General features: G+C 47.3%; 1 protein-coding gene across 1 annotated transcript; it reads right to left on the reverse strand.

Annotated features, from left to right (window-relative positions):
* Positions 1-1059: 1059 nt before the first annotated feature.
* On the reverse strand, positions 1060-18968 carry DENND11 (DENN domain containing 11). The gene is made up of 9 exons (XM_065423546.1): positions 18758-18968; positions 7051-7150; positions 5687-5845; positions 4700-4853; positions 4183-4321; positions 3490-3621; positions 3031-3181; positions 2424-2492; positions 1060-1255 (listed from the first exon to the last, which is right to left on the reverse strand). Exons 1-9 carry the CDS (start codon positions 18966-18968, stop codon positions 1060-1062), a joined length of 1311 nt encoding a protein of 436 aa, XP_065279618.1.
* Positions 18969-20103: the final 1135 nt, after the last annotated feature.

Below are 20103 nucleotides of genomic sequence, written 5' to 3' on the forward strand. Positions count from 1 at the left end.
TACAAACTCATGGCACTGGGAGAACAAGACAGGAAGCCGGAGTAAGTAGCAGACCCTGCAGAAAGATTCTGCCCGTTCTGTTGATGAAGTTAGCAACGAAGGAAGGGCGGATGATGTGTCAGAGCCAAGCATTTCCCACACAGCTCTATCAACGGTGCTCAACCCTGCCCTGAGAAGAGACTGCAAAGCACATTAATTGCAGGGTGCCGTTGTGATATTGGTTGCTGCTCGGTAGGGGCTACCTGAACACTATCCTGCTGTTTTAAAAATCTTTAATCAAAGCAGGATCCATGCAAATAATAAATAAAGGGGGAATTAGGAGACACCAGGAGGTGAAGAGTTTCTCCATTCTCCTGCGCTCCAGGCATGAAATGGGGAGGGTAGGCTCTAGATCACTCCACCTTTCAAATGCTGGAAATGAGAACGTAACACCTTCTAGCATCCCATAATGCAAAGTGAGCACATGATCCTGTAGCGCGTCTAGTCTTAACCGTTTTCTTCTGCCATAGATGGGAATGGTGGTTGGACTCCAACTCAACTGCTGAAAGGGTGGGCGAGTGGGGTGTACAGAGTCTAACCTGCATAATTAACTGTCCCCAGTGAGAGACACGGTAGGGTGGAGGATGCTGAAAAGATTGGGGAACACTGTACAATATCAGTTGGAGGGGACATTCTCCACAGTCAACTCCTGAAGGCTCAAATATGCATGATTTCACATTGGTCCCCATGAGAGAAGGTGCTTTCCCTGAAATCTCCAGCCCCTCAGAAGTCCAGACTAGGCCAAAAACAGCTGCCAATGTCAACTGTGAGGGTTGGTGAAAAGGTGCCATTGCTCCTATGGATATCAGGAACAAACCAAACCAAACCTTGAGCAGTCAATCCTGAAGAAAGGAAAATAAAATCACATTTTGTTTAAAATTATAAATACTTTTCTGTATAAAGTTATTAAATAAATGAGATCCTTCCAGTGACGGTGTGGTGAGTTCCAGTGATGCTCCTAAGCAATGTTCCATAGTCTTTAAAAAGCCATCGCTGCTCCCTGTCTCTCTTGTCCTCAGTTTAAGTGCAGCAGGGGTTATCAATGACTAGCATGACATCAATGCCATACACTTCCAGCAGGTCCATTAGGAAGCTTCGGTCACCTTGTGGGTCCAGGCCCATGCCCCGGGCATGGTCAGCTGTCAAGGTCTTGTCCTGGCTGGCTGACACCTCCATCAGTGTCTGAAATATCCGATTGTTCTGCTCCATGAAAAACCTGCAGGAGGACACAGCCAACAGGGAAGAGCAGATGGGATTGAAAAGAAAAATGGAAGACAGATTTTTTTACACCATCCCCAGAGTCCCACTTTAAACACTCCTACCTTCTTTCCACCATGGTATTGCACATGTGGTAGGTCAATAGTGAACCTTTTACTCAACAGGCTTCAGGCTGGCTTATTTAAGCTAGGCGCTGACTCAACTAACACATTTATTGTGGAGAATAAAAGACCAAGTGTAGAAATCCAACATATGTCTCCCCTAATACAGTGGGGGAACTGAGTGGACAAAAGCACCAAGCCACTATGCTGACCCAAATGATTTCTCCATTACCGTTCTTAAGCCACCAGATTCTAGCTATGACTAAGCTTCAGCACCAAACAAGGAACAGAACTTGGAGATGAAAGCTCGACTGGCTGCCTCCTGCATCCCCTTTCAGGTACAGCACTGTTCCCTGGTCCCATATTCTCTCCAACCATAGTCTAGTTTTAAATGACTCGAGCAATGAGGCTTCCCCTGTGCGCTGTGGCAGGCTGTTCATAGTCCAAAGCACCTCAGTCTTGGCAAGCTCTACCTAATATTCACCCTCAATTTTCCTTTAGACAATTTAATCGTATTACTCTCGTGCATATCCCTTTCCCACCATAGGACATGAGCAATAGTAGTGTATGGTGAAGGGCTCCATAGGAGGGGCCAGGCTCTATTTAGTACTTCAGTTGCCACGTATTTCCTCACAGACTGCAGGAACCACACAAGCATTACCCAACCCTTCACCCCAGCCTCCTCTGAAACCGCCACACACGTAACCACCCAGCCGACAAGCAGAGGCAGTTTGCTCCCCACAGCCAGGGCACTGTCTGCATCTCAACAAGCTGTTTGGCCTCCCCCAGCATAGCCAGGAATTCTGAAGAGGGTCAGAAGATGCTGGTGTTCTAGAAATCTCTTCCATTTCCAACCCATGCTTTATGGGTCCCCATATCCCCTCCAAACACTTCCAGCCCCCCAAACATCTCTATTTTTGCAAGCTAAGCTAGTGTGATATGAAACCAGTGAGACAACGACTGGACCCCAGGCTGCCTTTGGTGCCCAGGCCCTCAAGTGCAAAACCACACTTTAAAGACTCCCCGGAGCCTGGTTGTTATTCAGTGGTGCAGGGAGCAACTCACAAGATAAAGAGATCCTCTTCACAGGAGCTGCAGTCCTCCTCCACCTCCTGAGAGTACATCAACATCTGCCTGGGAGAAGGGAGGCAAATCAAACACATGTACAAGCAACAAACCCCAGAGCAATAGCGCCAAACAGGATTCTGACTGAAGACATCACCATTTATTGAAGATAAAGGTACTAAAATCTTTATCTTTAATCTATAGATGGCAGCAGAGTCCCATGGACAGGGCACTAGGCTGGGAGTCAGGAGATCTGGATTCTACTCCCAGCTCTGCCCCTAAACCCAATGCATGACCCTGGGCTAGTCACTTCATCTCCGTGCCTGTTTCCCTTCTCACCCTTTATCTACCTTGTCTATTTAAAAATGACAGGGACTGACTAATACTGTGTTTGCACAGTGCCCAGCACAAAGGTGCCCTGATCTCAGTTGCAGTCTCTAGGCCCTGCTGTAATACAAACCACCACCATAAAGGTATTGAATGAGAGGGTCAAAAGAATAAACCAAAGAAGCAAGAAATCAGGAAAATGAAGACAAGAAAATTCAAAGGAAGTGAAGAGATTGAGATACTGGTCCCATCGCTCCATCACTCAGGTCCCCTCCACTACCTCTGGTCATTGAGCCGCCGGTATTTTTCCTTGTCGGCACTGTTAATCTTCAGGAGTGGCTGCAGGTGCTCATGGTGCGTCTTCACATTCTGGTTATCCACATAGACGTCGTAGAGATCTCGCTTCTCCTCAAAGATCTTTTCCGTCGTGCCTGCCGAGACCAGAGGGAGAGGAAGATTTTCAGACACTCTCCTTGCAGGGTGGCTGTTCTCACTTGCATCGCTGTTCGATGAGAACAAGACACAGCCACACCCAGACACGTTACGATCCAGTGATTGTTGGATGAGAACAGGACCTGGCCACACCCAGGCAGGTTAAGATCTCTTCTCTTTTATTTCACAGTATCTCTCACCATCAGGAGATTTTTTTCAGCTTAAGTTTTAAAAGGTACCTCCTGATCCATCAGAGATTTCAGCCTGGTGTGAAGCAGTAGGGAAGCAAAGAGGCTGTTGTACTTACAGGCCACATAAGACACTTCAGTCTCCAGCATTTCTATGTCTGCCACATTCACATAGAAGAAAGGCTTGGACTCTGGAACGGTCCCCCCAATGCCAGGCAGTGAGACATTGGCTAGGCAGCAACAGCAATACACTGCAGGTGAGAGAAAGGGATAACACAATGCCCACAATATTCCCTCTCAATAGGGTCCACAATGCCCCCTCCTTATTTCTCGTGTCCCCATTTGCCCAAAGTGCTCCTAAACACACACCGTATATAGCACAGTATAGTGGCATCTGACCGGCACTGAAATGCTTACATTTCACTCTGACTCTCCCATTGGGCAACATGTTATTTAAATTCTTACTTAAGTTCCTGCAGAATGTTTAGACATTCTCTCCCCCTGCACCCAGCTTGTTGGTGGAATGAAAGTCAGGCAACAGCATCTGGTGCTGCCACACAGAGACAAGAGTTCAGGTTCATAGCTCTTCGGGCCAACAAGGCCTGGGAAAAACATGCTTGCAAGAAGTAGGGGAGGGGAGCCTCAGGGTTGCTTTGCAAACCCTGCCCATCACTTTCCCTAGTGGTGGGCTTGGGAGAACGGCACTGCGTCCCTCCATATCAGCTAGGAGGGGTGTGTGCACATGTGTACAAGTCACTGTCCTTCAGGCGTGGGAAGGAAGAGGTTTGAAGGTTTTGACCTTGACGCCGTACCTCTATAGCAGACAACTCCTACTGGCGGTGGTGAAAATATCAAAATGCGCTTGCGTAGCAGAGCGAACTTCCAGAGGATGAAGATCTGCTCTCCAAAGAACTTAATGAACTGAGACATACAGCCTGCGGGGTGTGTGATCTGAGGGTCGGGGAAGAGAACGGCTCATGAGAGATGCTACAGGAACACACAGAGATGCTAAATACAGAAGCAGAATATGGGAGCAAGTCGTAGATACACACAGCCCAGCACCACCCACCACACTTGTGACACTAGATGCGTGGGAGCAAGAGCAGCACACTGCAACAGTCGATAGTTGCTGCCTGAGATACTCAGCCTAAACAACAGGAATCTACCTTGTGCAGCTTAGGGCTCAGCCCACAAATGCTGAAATGCATGGAGAAAACTCCACTAGCTTGCCTAGCAGAGAGACTTGCTATACACAAATTAGCTAGTCCTGCACCCATTGGGAGCATCATGCACTGCACGTTTATACAAGCTGGACAGCGCCTGCCTCACCTTCATCTCTGGATACATGTATCTGTGGATGGAGGGCAGCCAGTGGACGGGTGGCTGAGAGCTGGAGGTACCCTTGCCAGGAGGGAGAACCCCCTTCTTGTCATCATAAAATGCCTCTAGGTGGGAGTAATGCCCTGGCATCTCCAGCTGGTGTCTAGAAAAGACAAAAAGTAGGAAAGATATATGGAGTCCACAGACCCCAGGGCCCTTGCCCCCAGCCACATACATCTCCTAGTCCATGATTCAGCCTTGGGTGCCTCAGATTTCACAGGCTGTGGCACCAGCATCATAAGCATCTGTATCTTTCAGTGCATCCAAGGAACATGGGCAGGGCTGAGATGGTCAGGCAGGACTCTCATACTCCATGCATGGGAGAATGGATCCTGGTTTTTAACATTTAGAACAAGTTCAAACAAGATGGCGTTTTCCTGCAAGTCCTCTTTTACCCTTACTTAATTCCCTTAGCAAGCTCTGATCCTGCAGTCCCACTGGACAGCGCTGTGTAGACAGCAGAAGCATGTATGTAGCCAAGAACAAAATCTCACTGTTGGCTCTAAAAATCTTCCAAGAAACCTTTAGCAAATTGATGTTTTAAGGGACAGGAGGGAAATCAACAATTATTTTGTTCTAATACCTGTTCAAAACAAGCAATTCTCCAGCAGATTAAAAAAAAAAAAAAAAAGTGTTACACACTGAAGTGGTCCTGTATTACTAACTCAAGTTTAATTTCTTTCCTCCATCATGATCCTCATTTCCTGTAACTAACACACACACACACACACGGAAGTACTGTTTCTTGGAAAAAGGTCTTAATGTGGCAACATTTCAAAGTCAAAACCTTATTGCACATGCAGGGAAAATTACCTTTCAAATGACATGCAACCTGATGTTCAATGTAGCCTGGGAAACCTTCACATCCAACCATCCACACAAACATTCAGACCCTTCAGTACAGGCAGCCAATCCTGTATCCCACAGACAACTTACCGGACCTGGTTCTCCAGGAAGTGCATGTATCTATAGAGCAGGGTGTACGAAGGGGAGAGAATCCCCACAGACTTCATGCGGGCGCCACGCTCTAATTCACTCTCCACGGGCATGTTTTCAAAGCAGGCCAGGCCGAAGCAGAGCCCTTTCCGGAAATAACTGGGGACAAATGTGCAACAGAAAATAACTAGAAAGGGGGAGGGTGGGAAGAGAGGCACATACGTGGCAAGCAGATCCTAGGAAGGGCCATCAAAAATATCAGTTCCCCACCCCCTACATCTCCTCCTGTGCACACAGGCCTCTGCCATTTTAACCATGTCTTCTAAATCTATTGACAGCATGGTCTACATTACACAGTATTCAGAAAGCTGGCAGCCTCCAGTGCCTCTCCTACCACTAAAGGTCTGACCTTTGCTAGCACTGGTGCAGTGGAACCTGTGTTAGCAACGATGGGGAAATTTTCAGAAGAGAGGCTCGGGTAGAAAGCTGGGCCCAGGGAGCATAATGTCGTGTTTCCAAAGAACAGTGAGGATAACACAGCACACTTTATAAAGTAAGTCAGACTAGCTGTCGTAACGATGGCCTGTTTGGCCCCCAAGCCATCTCCCAGGCTTGCAGAGAATGGAAACACTGCAGATGAAACACCTCCTCTGGCCAATCAGAGAGTGGAGTGTACAAGCTCTACAGGGAGCAGCTGTTGGTCCTCCTTGGCCAACGGGAGGCACCACAACTCGGGGCCCTTGAGAGCAGAGTGGGGAGGAATACGATGGGAAGGGCATGAACCAGAATTCCCATTAGGAGGAGGGAGGGACGAGGAAGTGAAATGGGGACAGGACATGATCACTACTCAACATCTAAAGGAGACATCCAAGTTTTTTTCAACATGTTTTCTTCTGCGTTCTCTCTTAAAACCACAAACAAAAAAACCCTCCCCTTCTCTCCCCCCCCCCCCCGTTTTGCTCTTTTCCATCTGGCAAAGAGTTTGCTCCATCCCCACCACGCCTCCGGCCAACTGCTGACATTCCTAACGAGCCTGAAATTAGCAATTCTGTTTGCTTCCTTGTTTGTTCGTGCCTCATGCATTAGTGTCAGTTTACCTCTAGGAACCAGGTCTGCTCTTGTTGGCGGGCTGGCCACCAGAGCAGGAGTCATTATACGTTAGGATCTACATAAATAGCAGATACTTGATGCAGCAGATGCTAAATATCTGGAAAATTCACTCCAAAGCAGCTAGTTTTATGGCAAGTCAATTTGGGGGGCCTTAGTTGATGGGCAGTGTTCATTTTTACTGCTTTGGACTAAGGGAGGAGGGCATGTGTGGCTAAGGAGGATGGGAAGGAGCAGCGCAAACCAAATATACTCACATGAAATCCGACTGGACTTTGTGCGACCCACTTGCCATGGATTTGAACTCAACACCTTCTAAGTCAATGTCTTGGGGCAAACACCATTCCACCATGTTACCTGTGGGGCAAGGGAGCGATAACTTTTCATTGGAGTAGAAAAGGGTCCCACCCTCTTCTAAAGATAAAGCAGCAACAAATCAACAGCAGCCAGGTTTCAGCCACTTGGGTATCAAGGAGCAGTGCACTGGTAACAGTATTTTAAAAGGCAAGTTTTTGGAGCAATACAGGGCGGTTATTACATGGCCTTACAGTGAGATGGGTCTCTCCAGTACCTGAGCACAGATGCAACCTTACCACACTCCATGTGCTGCCTGTGAGACAGACATGCTGCACTGAACACCAGTACATTGCATGGGCCTCAAGAGTTATTTCAGAACCTATTTAATATCTTGCAGACTTGCCCCTCCAAGGCTTGCCAGGCAGCAGCTACAGCAGATAGTCCCTCCAGGTATTTGGGCAGGGCAGTGAAGGAGGGGCTAACTCTACTGATGTTCGTGCTGTGAGAGTTCTGTGGACAGAAGACTTCAGTCTCCAAAGCTGAGAATCTGACCCCTCTCCTCAGCACTGTAGTGCAAAAGCAGAGCAAAGGGAAGGATGTAAAATTAAATAGCCAGGCATTTGGTAAGTGCATCATGTTGCCATGATAAAGTCTTGGATTCAGAAAGGATTTTAGAAATCCTGTTCAAGAGAGGCAAGAAGCATAGACTGGTAGGACTGGAAGGGACCTCAAGAGGTCATCTAGGCCAGTCCCCTGCAGGCTACGTAATAACTAGATCAACCCTGACAGGTGTTTGTCTAACCTGCTTGTAAAAATCTCCAATGATGGAGAGTCCACAACCTTCCTAGGCAATTTATTCCAGTGCTTAATAACCCTGACAGTTAGGAATTTTTTTCTAACGTCCAATTTAAACCTCTCTTGCTGCAATTTAAGCCCATTGCTTCTTGGCCTATCCTCAGAAGTTAAGAAGAACAATTTTTCACTCTCCTCCTTGTAACCACCTTTTATGTACTTGAAAACTGTTATCATGTCCCCCCTCTTCTCCAGACTAAAGAAACCCAATTTGTTCAATCTTTCCTCACGGGTCATGTTTTCTACACCTTTAATTATTTGTGTTGCTCTTCTCTGGACTCTCTCCAATTTGTCCACATTCTTCCTGAAATGTAGTGCCCAGAACTGGACACAATACTCCAGGTGGGGCCTTATCAGCATGGAGTAGAGCAGAAGAATTACTTCTTGTGTCTTGTTTACAACACTCCTGCTAATACATCCCAGAATGAGGTCTGCTTATTTTATTTTATTTTTTGCAACAGTGTTACGCTGTTCTCCACTCATATTTAGCCTGTGATCCACTATGACCTCCAGATCCCTTTCTCCAGTACTCCTTCCTAGGCAGTCATTTCACATTCTGTGTGTGCGCAATCCATTGTTCCTTCCTAAGTGGAGTACTTTGCATTTGTCCATATTGAATTTCATCCTATTTACTTCAGACCATTCCTCCAGTTTGTCCAGATCATTTTGAATTTTAATCCTATCCTCCAAAGCACTTGCAACCGCTCCCAGCTTGGCATCGTCCGCAAACTTTATAGGTGTATTCTCTGTGCCACAATCTAAATCATTTAGAAGTCAAATCTCCAAGAAGAATGGAAAATGGACTCTCTCCCCTTTCTGCCAGGCTCATGAAGGGGTATTAAAAAGCCCAGGCCAGAACTTTGTATGTAGATTTATGGCCAAAAGTGAAAGTGTTATGATCACTACTGGTAGGGAGGAGTGTATGCACAGCACATGGTAAACTGTAGCACCAGCCATGCTCTTGTCAGTGGAACCTTACTGCTTAAAAAAAACACAGATATATAGAGAGAGATAGAGAGATAAATAAATAAATAAATACATGCATGCCACATATACGGCCATGATATTCATGTGAAAAACTTAAGTACTGGGTTAACAAGTTTGTCGTGTACCTTTGACTGCTTCACCTGCACTCTGCCAACAAATCCATCTTTGTCAAAGCTTCTAACATTCCACGCCTCTGAGCAAATCAGCTGGCTGTATATTTTAGTATATAAAACTTAGTTACAAAAAGGATTTCCTCCTTTTCACTAGTCCAAGGCCCAGTACATGCAATCCTCACGCCTAGACCTGTGATATTTTAATGGTTCGATAGCCCACAAACCACAGGACAGCTGGTATTCCACCTCACACCCAAAGTGTGGGTGTGGAGACTCCACCACCACTCCTATCCTTCTTGATGGCTCTGCTTGGGCAATGGATCGTTTCTCTGGAAGCCCATTATCTTCCTTGGTAAGACTGGTCAAACAGGAATCTTAAAGCCAACGCCCTTATACAGCTTCCATGGAACACATCTCAAGCTAATAAATATTTTAAGAGCTGACTGAAATGTTTCACGGATTTCCCAACCTCCTAACTCCACAGCACAATAATTGTTCCAGCAAATACAAAAGTGCACAGATACAGAAAAGATTAAGACTGAATAAATTGGCAACTGACTATCACCCCAACAAGAAAAAGTTTAATGCCTGAAATAGAAAAGAATATCTAAGAAGTCTGATCTTGGGGTGGAGATGATGAGAGAGAATATTTTTTGAGATGAAAGATGATCCATACAGAAAGACAAAAAATATTACAAGTCAATCTAATCCTAAACTCTTTCACAACAGATTTGTGGGCTACGTACAGATTTTGGACCAATACAAATATTCAGGGATGAGATTTTTCCACCAAAAGTTGTACTACTACAAGCCCTAGTGGGTACACAGTTATGCCAGTATGAAGGCACCTGGTATCAGTATAGCTTACTCCCCTTCCCAAACACTATACGTATATAACAACATCCACTCTGGGATGTGTGTGGGAATACATCACTTTATAGCAGTGTAGTTAAAACAGTACAACTTGTGTGTTTAGACAAGGCCTTACACTTGGCCAAGACTTTGAGAAACAAGAGCCTAAAAATTGACACCTAAATAAGTAGCTGATTTTCAAAACTAGCTGAGCACCCAGCAGCAACCATTTGGGTCAGTAGGAGCTGTGGGGTTCTCCACATTTAAATAAGTGCCTAACTTTAGGTGACTATTTCTGAAAATCCTGGCCCTTCTTTGTATTTTACATATTGCACAAAGGAGGGAGCACATAATTCTATTTAGCAGCCTATTTTTCTGCTCAAGTAGACATTGTTTCCAATAGGTTTTGGGGCCTGGTAAGAGAAATAAATACAGCAAGTTAATTACAATAACAGCAGAGATTTCACGTGCATCCATTCTGTTCAGAGATGGGGAGGCCAGTCCTAGGCTGTCTTGTCAGCAATGTCATCACACAGCTAACGAAAAGTCACTACAACCAAGCAAGGAGGTGGGGATAAGGACTCTCCGGAAGACTCGAATATATACACACACACACACACACACCCCTATCTCATAGAACTGGAAGGGACCCTGAAAGGTCATTGAGTCCAGCCCCCTGCCTTCACTAGCAGGACCAAGTACTGATTTTGCCCCAGATCCCTAAGTGGCCCCCTCAAGGACTGAACTTACAACTCTAGGTTTAGCAGACCAATGCTCAAACCACTGAGCTATCCCTCCCCTACAAAGGGGATTTCTCATTTTATGATGGTAACGCCCAGAGACCCCAATCAGGGCTCTACTGTGCGAGGTGCTGTACAAATACATATGAAGACAGAGCCTTTATTGATGTACCTGGGCCTTTTAGGTAGTGTACAAGGCTGGCGGAGGAAGCCACTATGATAATGCCTGTGGTTTGTGTTTAGAGTTATATGTAGCCACTTTTTTAAACGTGTAACTGTTTTAAAAAAGACGCGAGGTGATCCTTCCCTGAAGAGTTTAAGGAAGTAGATCAGGGCTCCCTCAACCACAAGTTGTGGTTAGCGCCAAGTTCCCAAGTTCTCCCGCAGGTTCCTCTTTCAAATGCAATTGAAAGTCTAATGCTCATAATGAATCAACTACTGATCTTCAGCTGCACAGTTAATAGTAATACATTATCATTCCACAGCACCTTTCAGCCAAAGTACCTTCAATTAGTTAAGCCTCAAATATCATTGTGGTGGTTGGCAAGTATCTCCATTTCACAGATGTGTAAACAGACAGAGGTTAAGTAATACACCCAGTTCCACAAAGCAGGTCAGTGGCAGAGCAAGTGGAACTAGAACCCTGTCCTGTGCTTTAGCCACTGGAGATCAACATGCTCACACTGGAATAAACTCATTCAGTTGCACTGTTTTCTAGGATCTTCCATTAAAAAGAACATTAGCCACCAACACCTGTACTCCTGGGCAGTCACTCTCACCACCTTGCCTTGTGCGATGATGTGGCAGTCATGGAGCAAGCAAAGAGATAAAAATCAGTCAGGCGAGATGCTAGAGCAAACAAAGGAGCGACTTTTCCCACAGGCACAAGCTTAGTTGCCCACAGACAGGAGGGAGGGGGAAGGGAGAAGCCTCTGAGAGAGCAGGAAGCCTATCCCGTTCCCTGACCATGCACAAAGCAGCTCCCAGGCTGGTGAGGAAGGACTTCCCAAGCCGCATTCAAACAACTTGAACTTTAGAGCACAATGCGAGGCTTTAAAGAGAGAAGCTCACAGGTTCCTTGAAGAACTTTTGTAAGCCATTCGTCAGCACCAGGATTAAGTCAGAAACAGCATCAGCAGCTTCTGGAAGGAATGGAGCCAAATAAAGTTTCCCTTGTAACTTTCTGTACTATTCCTCTTATTTTTGGATGCTCCCAGAAGCTATTTTGACACCAGCATTTAGCTTCTTTATTAAAGTAACCACCTGTTCATGGGGATGGGGGTGGCTGGGGGGTATCACACACAGACATGAAGATCTACGTGTTAGTGAACACATTTTTAGATCTATACACTCCCAAGCAGTATCTGCAATCCAACACTGCAACACTGTGCTAGTGCCTGAGAACCAGAAAGTGAAACTAAACATGGTTTAGCTCAACTTGGAGAATGAAAGAAATACAAAAAAGAAACAAAACAGCTTAATAATGGTGAATTGGACTTTTTCAAAGCAGTTATTGGTTCACTTGTAGGCCTGATCCTCCACTTGCAGGACCAGTAGTTTGGCCACTCCAAGCCAGCTGAAGGACTGGGGCCTTCACAAGCGACAGTGTTATTAAGAACCCTACAGACTTATATCGGTATAATAACTACATCGCTCAGGGATGAGAGAAATCCACATCCCTGAGTGATGTAGTTATATCGACTTAGCCCTGTCTACATGGGGGGTTATGTCAGCAGAAGAGCTACGGACTCTCAGGGACGTGGATCAACTTCACTGACAGGAGAGTTCTCTCCCATCGACTTAGGCCAGCTCTATACTACAGAGTTAATTACGTCAATCTAACTCTAAGCGTCTACACTAAACTGTAGCTCCTATTGATGTAACTCGCCCACTACACCGACCTAATAATTCTACCTCCACGAGAGGCATAGCGCTTAAGTCGATTTAGTTAGGTCGACGCAGTGTCAGTGCAGACACTGTGTTGCTTACATTGACTGTTACTGCCTTTCAGAAATTGTCTCACAATGCTCCATGTGCAATGGACATGCAAAAGTGATTTAATTACTGCAATGGCTGTACGTCAACATAACTTAGGTTGACTTAATTTTGTAGTGTAGACTTGCCCTTAGAACATCTTTATTAAAGCAATACAATGGTGTAGCTGCACCAATGCAGCATTTTAAGTGTAGGCGTGTCCTACATCCCAAACTTACTACCAAGATAGTTGGCTGCGCACCACAATCACATAAGTAGCAAGAGACATAATCTGACCTGCTCCTATTTCTTTTAGGGTGCGCCACCTGGAAACAGTAATGGGGCAGCCAGCACTGGGCGCAACATTCCAAGATGCCAAACATTGACAAGTTCGATACAAGTGCCCCTCAAAAAATGCGAGACTGCATCTCTCTTTAGCCTGAAAGATCCCACAGCAGCGCTTCTCTTTATCTTGTCCCTCCTGTGTCTATCCTACAGGTGAGCCCTATCTGGACTCCTTGCTGTTTCTGGATACCCAATAAAGCCACACAAAAAACATCTTTTCCCCTCTCCAGCCGGCAGGATGACCAACTGTGGCTTCTCCATTTGGGTTTGGATTTTGGGAATCCAAGCATTCACAACCTCCAGGCTTAATTACTGTAATTCTCTCTACCTAGGTATGAAACAGCTGATTTTACAACAGTTCCTGGTGGCTCAGGACATAGAAACCCATCTGTTCAGCAAAGCAGGCCTCTGACAGCACATCACCCACAGTGCTCTACTCTTCACTAGCTCATGGAATTCCAGGTCAAATTCAACGTTTCAGTCTTCACCTTGGGAGCAAGACGACAACCTTCACGTGATGTTCCTGTTAAGTGCTGGTGTTTTTCGTGCTTTGTGTAATAATAATATATGGAGATATACCTATCTCATTGAACTGGAAGTGACCCTGAAAGGTCATCGAGTCGAGTCCAGTCCCCTGCCTTCACTAGCAGGACCAAGTACTGATTTTGCCCCAGATCCCTAAGTGGCCCCCTCAAGGATTGAACTCACAACCCTGGGTTTAGTAGGCCAATGCTCAAGCCACTGAGCTATCCCTCCCCCCTAAATGTAAATTGTAAATTCACTAACATACCAATGTTGTCAACTGGCCACTGGATGTCACATTACCAACCTCCGAGTGAAAGTAGCAATGATTATATTTCCTCAAACCACCCTTTTCAGGACCAAAAAAGAACAGTTGGGCCAGTCCTCCAAATATACCAACTTACTGTAGAAGGGATGTCCATGGAAAAAGCGGTTTACCTCTCGAGGACCCTCAAAGACCATCACATTGACATCATGGCCCTCCAAGAAACACGCGCAAAAGACAACGACAAAGCTGCTAGACATAAAATCTCATGGAATGGGGGGCTGCTCCACCGTCTGTTTGACATTAGCAGAGACATCCTCCCAGTGAAGCAGGCAGGATTTCACCGGAGGAGGAACTGCTGTGACCAAGTAGCTTCACTCACCGGCTACACTGAGGCAGGATTCCAACAGAAGTTGAAGACAGGAATCGTCCTTGTTGATGTGTCCTCGGCATATGACACCGGCTGGAGACAGGGCCTCCTCCTCAAGGTCTCCAGCGTCATTCACTGTCAGCAAACGATCCGCCTCTTGGCAGCGATGACCGGGGACAGCTGGTTTAAGGTACACCTTAATGGCCAGATCAGTAGACCGAAGACTCTTCACTCGGGCATCCCTCAGGGCTCTGTCCTGGGCCTGATACTTTTTAATCTATACATCATGGATATACCAGCGACGGAGTTGAGGAAATTCATCTATGCGGATGACGTTGTCCTAGCTGTTCAGCATACAAGCCTCCATACTATCAGCTGCACCCTAACCTGAGATCTTAGCACAATGGCTGATTATTTCCAATGCTGGAAACTTAGGCCTAACCCAAAAAAAAACACGGTGACCACTTTCTGTCTGAACAATAAAATGGCTAATACCAAACTCGTGGTGCAGTTCTGCAGTGAGAGCGTCAGGCATGAGGCTAACTCAAAGTATCTCAGCGTTACACTGGACCGGAGTTTAACCTTTCGACAACATCTCGAGAACACCCGCTATAAGGTCAGGTCTCATGCCGCACTTATCAGGAAATTGGCCAGATCATCATCAGGCTCCAGTCCATGGACCTTACAAACCACCACAACTGCTTTGGTACATTCTGCATCTGAATACTGTGCACCAGTGTGGTCTCACAGCAGTCACACTAAACGCCTTGACACTCAACTCAATAACGCTATGCGCATAGAGTCAATTTGAGCGTTCCTGACACTGGTCGTCTGGCTCTCGGTCCTACTGCACATCCAGCCTCCATAGATTAGAAGAGCTGCCCAGACATCTCACTTTCCCAACCACGTCAATGCAAACACAAAGACCCCGCTGCACGATGACCTGCAGAACCCACCAAAGACAAAATTAAAATCCCGCAACCCTCTATGTGTCCGCATCAAGACTCTTACATTTAACTTTGATGCTGAGGCTAAATGGAGAACCACAGGGAGCGTTTCGACTGCTCAAAACAAACAGCTCGTTGTTGACCCTGTCAAGGAACCACCGGGTTTTGATTTATGTCAGAAAGACTGGTGCAGATTAATTGCATCAGGACATCTCCTGGGAGATGTGGACAAACCCTCTTTAAATGGAAAATGAGGCAAACACCTGTAGGAGACTGTTGTCACCAGGCACAAATGATGGAGCACATCATTTCTGAGTGTTCCCTTTGTTCTTTCGCCAGGGGCCTGAAGGACATTCACCAGCTCACTGCTGCAGCAAGGTCCCTACTATCAAATCTAGATATAAATTTGTAATTGTGGTTATCTCCCCAAGCCATATGAAAGAAGAAGTCTTCACCTTCAGAGTCCTCCATGGGCTTGGCACAAGTTACCCAGGGGACCAACACACCCTGCATGGTCGTGACCTCCCGTGAGAGCCAGGTTCCTGCGGTATTATGGGACTGTCAACCTCAAGAGCAACGCTTGTGCACGCAGGAGACCAAACTTTCTTGGCTACTGCCCATAACTTACTCCCGGAAGAGGTCAGGATACACAGAAACTTCAGCGTATTCAGAGCAAAATGCAAAACTGTGACCCAGCCCTTCTGCCATAGCCACCCTGGCCCTCTCACACAAAGCCACAAGAAGCCAGTCACTGCTGACTGAAGGAAAGAGAACACTATCTGAAGTGTATGTACAAACATATACATAGGTCATGTATCTAAGACCCTAGATCGAGGCAGACAGAACAGGAGCACAGCATGTGTGAATGTATATGGCAGGTATGCTCTAACCTACCAACAGAAGGTTAATAATGGACAACAGCAGATGCAGTGGTGGGCTAGCAATGAAGGGGTTAGCATTTTCTGTAATCTCAGTGTCATGATTCAGCATTGCTTACTTAGGTCAATAACAGAAGAGAATTAATACCAAGTTTGTGTAGAACTGAGCAGGATCCCAAGTGTGTGATGAAAGACAGTTGAGAGATAAATTCACCACTCCTTGGGAAAACATTAATCTCTTAAGTACCAAACAAAAGAATCAGAGTCGCCTGTGCAGACAGAACTCAAGACAGGTATGACACCAATAAATATGTATGATTTGTTGGGTACAGTCAGAAGAAGTCAGGAGGCATGGATCAGCGTTCACGTCACACTGCCTGTCAATACCCAGCCCAAGCTGGAAAGCTAATAATCCAACCAGCAGACCAAATTCGGTGATGAATCCTGGTCACATGCCACCTGAGGCACGCTGAGTATACACTAAGAAGCAGCAGAACAAGTCAATACTCTACATGTCCATCAAGGGACGTAATTTACTCTTCCATACAGACACTATTGCTAAGGCTAAGATTTTCTCACGGATATATTTACTAAAAGTCATGGACAAGTCACAGGCAATAAACAAAAATTCATGGAAGCCCGTGACCTGTCCCTGACTTTTACTAAAAATATCCCCTGACAAAATGGGAAGGGAGGAGTGTCCAGCACACACAGCAGCTGGGGCTCCAGGGTCCCCCCCACTGCACAGCAGCTGGCAGCTCCAGGGCCCCCTGCTGCCTGGGTGCTGCCCCGGAAAACGTCACAGAGGTCTCTGGAAGTGACAGATTTCGTGACATAATTGTAGCCTTAACTATTGCTACTAGACATAGTTTTCTAAAGTTACTTGTTGTAGAGAAGTATGAAGAGCGATTGTTTCCCCCCTTTGAAAAGTTGCACGTGGACAATAGAGGTCAAATTTGACCACTTCCTTACATCCCATTTTCACTATTTCCCTGTGAATTATATTGTATAAGTGGACGCACTTAAGTACAACCCTCCACAGCAGATAAAACCAGCACCAAAGACAAGATGTACTGGTACGTTACCCACCATTACCCAGTACTTAAAAGTACAGCTGGAAAGTAGTCCAGCTTTTGCAGAACCACTTTTCACTCTGTGTGCCCAACTGCCTACTCACAAAATGGCAGAGGAGTTTTAGGAAAAGCTGAGGTTTGCCCAGGGAGACTCTAATCATATTTAACATCACACTTATTTGGAATGCTAAACCCCATCCCCTTGATTATTATATTGTGGGGTCCACTACACTGACGTAACACCACTGAGATCACCTATTTTGGTTGCACCTCAGAGAAAGCCACCTCCTGCACTATTAGAAAATTAAATCCTAGTGCTAACCCCTATTTCCCATATGCCCTCTTCTCCCACTTACTTATTCTGATGTGGTAACACATCTACCTACATACATTCTCTGCCCTGCCTCCCCCCATCCCCCCTGGATGTGCAGAATCAGTAAAAAGGCAGTGAATCTAGTGAGAATGGAAGTCAAAGATCTTGAATTCTTATCCCAGCTTTGCCACTGACTTGCTGCATGGTCATCAGACAAGAGAGCCTCTCTGTGCTTGTTTCCTCATCTGTACTACTCTTCTACCTATTTCACAGGAATTCTGAGAGGCTTAATTCCTTAGCGTATGTAAAGCACTTGAAATTCCTAGAAGAAAGATGCTATAGATAAGCAGAGTGTTATTAATCTGCACAGGTCCCATGATGAGGAAGGGAAAGCAACACTAAGATCTCAAAGTTGCATGAACGGAAGTAAATCGCACTTTGTTGCACTAGACTCGGCAAATATAATGCAAGCCACAGGAAAACAACATGCATGCTGGGGAAGTGGTCAGATACTGTAGTGATGGTGGCTATGTTCATCACCATCTAACACACTGTATGTGCAGCAAGTGACTGTTTGTAGCCAATGTTTGGTGGGTGAGGCTTCCATGGCTTGCCTCAACTCACTACCAATAAATAGCTATGGGGAAAACAGGGACACACAGTATATTTTCCTGTGAGAGAAAGCTGCAGAGACCCGCCTCAGCTCATCACCAGAATAGAGGGTGCTGAAGTGGGGAGAGATTCCCAGGGCTTTTCCATCACCCCATGAAAATCAGTGGGTGATGGCGAGGATTTAAAGAGGAGGAATGTAGCAGTGTTTTCTGGGAACCTGCTGACCTCCACCCCCCAACTCATCACAGTGATGATCAGGCTGCTGAGCCAGGGAGTAGGGAAGGGAGAGAGTAGGAGAGAAAGAGATTCCCACACGGTTTCTCTCTCATCCCCCTGTGGGCATGAGCACTAGATGTGTGAGGTGTGCAATATTTCCCTTGAGAAAGGACCTATTGAGCCCCCCCCCCCCCCAACTCATCACAGCGATGACCAGGCTGCTCAACCCGAGGGGTGGGGGGGGGGGGAAGGAAGGAAGAGGAGCAGGATTCCCAAGGTGTCTCTCATCCCCTGGACGAGAGGGGAGGCAGCGTTTTCCTGGGAACCTGCCGAGGCCTCCCCAACTCACGACAGCGATGACCTGGGAGCTCAGCCTGGGAGCGTGGTGGTGGGGAAAGAGAAGGGAGATTCCCAGTCTCCCCCATCCCCAGCAGGCACATCGCCGGGGTGGGGGTCACGGAGGAGGCGATAGGGGGCAGCAGCGTTTCCCATCACAGCGGAGCCCGGCTGCTGAGCCCGCGGGGATGGATGCGGGAGGGGCTCCCGCGGCTCTCCCCCGGCAGCGCATGGAGGGGGCGCAGCATCCCCGCGGGCCGGGCCGCCCTTACCGGAGCGGGGATCGAAGGTGACCACGAACACCGCCACGATCTGGTCCGCCTCCGCCTCCGGCCCCCGCGGCAGCTCCCCGGGGCCGCCCCACGCCGCGCCGCCCCCCGGGGCCAGGCTCCAGCCGCCCCGCTCCGGCTCGGGCTGCGGCAGGGAGACCGCGGGGCCCTCGGCCCAGAAGAGCAGCGGCGCCTCGTCTGCCGGCTCCCCCATGGCCTCGGCCCGCCGACTGCGCCGCGGAGAGCCTGGCGGGCGGGCAGGGAGGGGGAGAAGGGGCGGGCGGCTGCGGAGTAGGGGGCGGGGCTAAACCCGCTTGGGGGCGGGCCTTCCGGGCTGTGAAAACGCTCTATCTCGCAGCCCGCTTGGGTCAACCGGGCAGTCAGATAGGGGCCATTCACAGCCAGTCACGTGACCGCGCGCTTCCGGGCCGGCGGGGGTGCGGTTTGGAGTCGCAGCGGGGCAGCGGGCAGTGACGCGCGGCGTGTTCCAAGGCGGGAGCTGGGCAAGCTCAGCCCGAGGCCTGCGGAGAGCGCTTCGGAGCAGCAGAGCTGTTCCCTCGGGGGTCCCCAGGGCGCTGTAGCCGCGCTGGCGTTCCTCTTTGCTCTGGGTGTTCGTGCATCACTGGCTGGGTCACTTGTGTCTACATGGCAAGCGTTGATTGAGGGCGCTGGTGAGCGCTCCAAAGCTAACCAAGGGGAGCCAGTGACATTACCCACAAGTACAAGCAGTTACATCACCTCCTCGGCCCTTCAGCACCACGGGTCTAAAAGCACAGAGATGAAAACACACCTAGGTCCCGACCCTGCGAACCTCTTTGCATAAGTGGGCTGAAGTGGAGGGGTCCATCAGTGCAGTGCCATTTACAGGACTGGGGCCCTAAGTCAGTGGTTTTCAAAAATGTGGTCTGTGGACCCCTGGGGGGTCTGCAGACTATACCTAAGATAAGATTTCCAAAGGGGTCTGCACTTCCATTTGAAATTTTGTAGGGGTCTGCAAATGAAAAAAGGTTGAAAACCACTGCCCTGGATACATTTGACATACTGGGTGCTATTAAAAAGTAAATGCTGTATTGTAGTATGATGCTACTGTGCTATTGCCTAGAATATTTTTATTATAGTATTATTTTTATTGCTCTTTGTTTTAGGATATTTATATCAATCCCCATTGTATTAGGTGCCGTTACTTAAACTTAGAAGTACATCAGTTCCCTCAGGGAAGAAAAACTAAATTATCATCTTCTTTCCTCACAGATTAAAGTTCCTTTCTTAAGAGGAATTAAATCTACATTGTTTGTTTCCTAGAGCGTGCAGCTGGGGCCACAACTCAGAGATGAGTTTTATACCCCAAA

This window comes from Emys orbicularis, chromosome 1 (assembly GCF_028017835.1).
Source record: "Emys orbicularis isolate rEmyOrb1 chromosome 1, rEmyOrb1.hap1, whole genome shotgun sequence".
NCBI classification, from domain to species: Eukaryota; Metazoa; Chordata; order Testudines; family Emydidae; genus Emys; species Emys orbicularis.

Bases quoted from the DNA above. Each gene is read 5' to 3' on its own strand.
- DENND11 (XM_065423546.1), bottom strand. From the start codon at position 18,968: ATGGGGGAGCCGGCAGACGAGGCGCCGCTGCTCTTCTGGGCCGAGGGC. The intron at 4,322-4,699 runs GTGAGGCAGGCG...CCCGACCCTCAG, and splicing joins ACATGTATCCAGAGATGAAG to ATCACACACCCCGCAGGCTG. The intron at 3,182-3,489 runs GTAAGTACAACA...TGGTCTCGGCAG, and splicing joins TGAAGTGTCTTATGTGGCCT to GCACGACGGAAAAGATCTTT.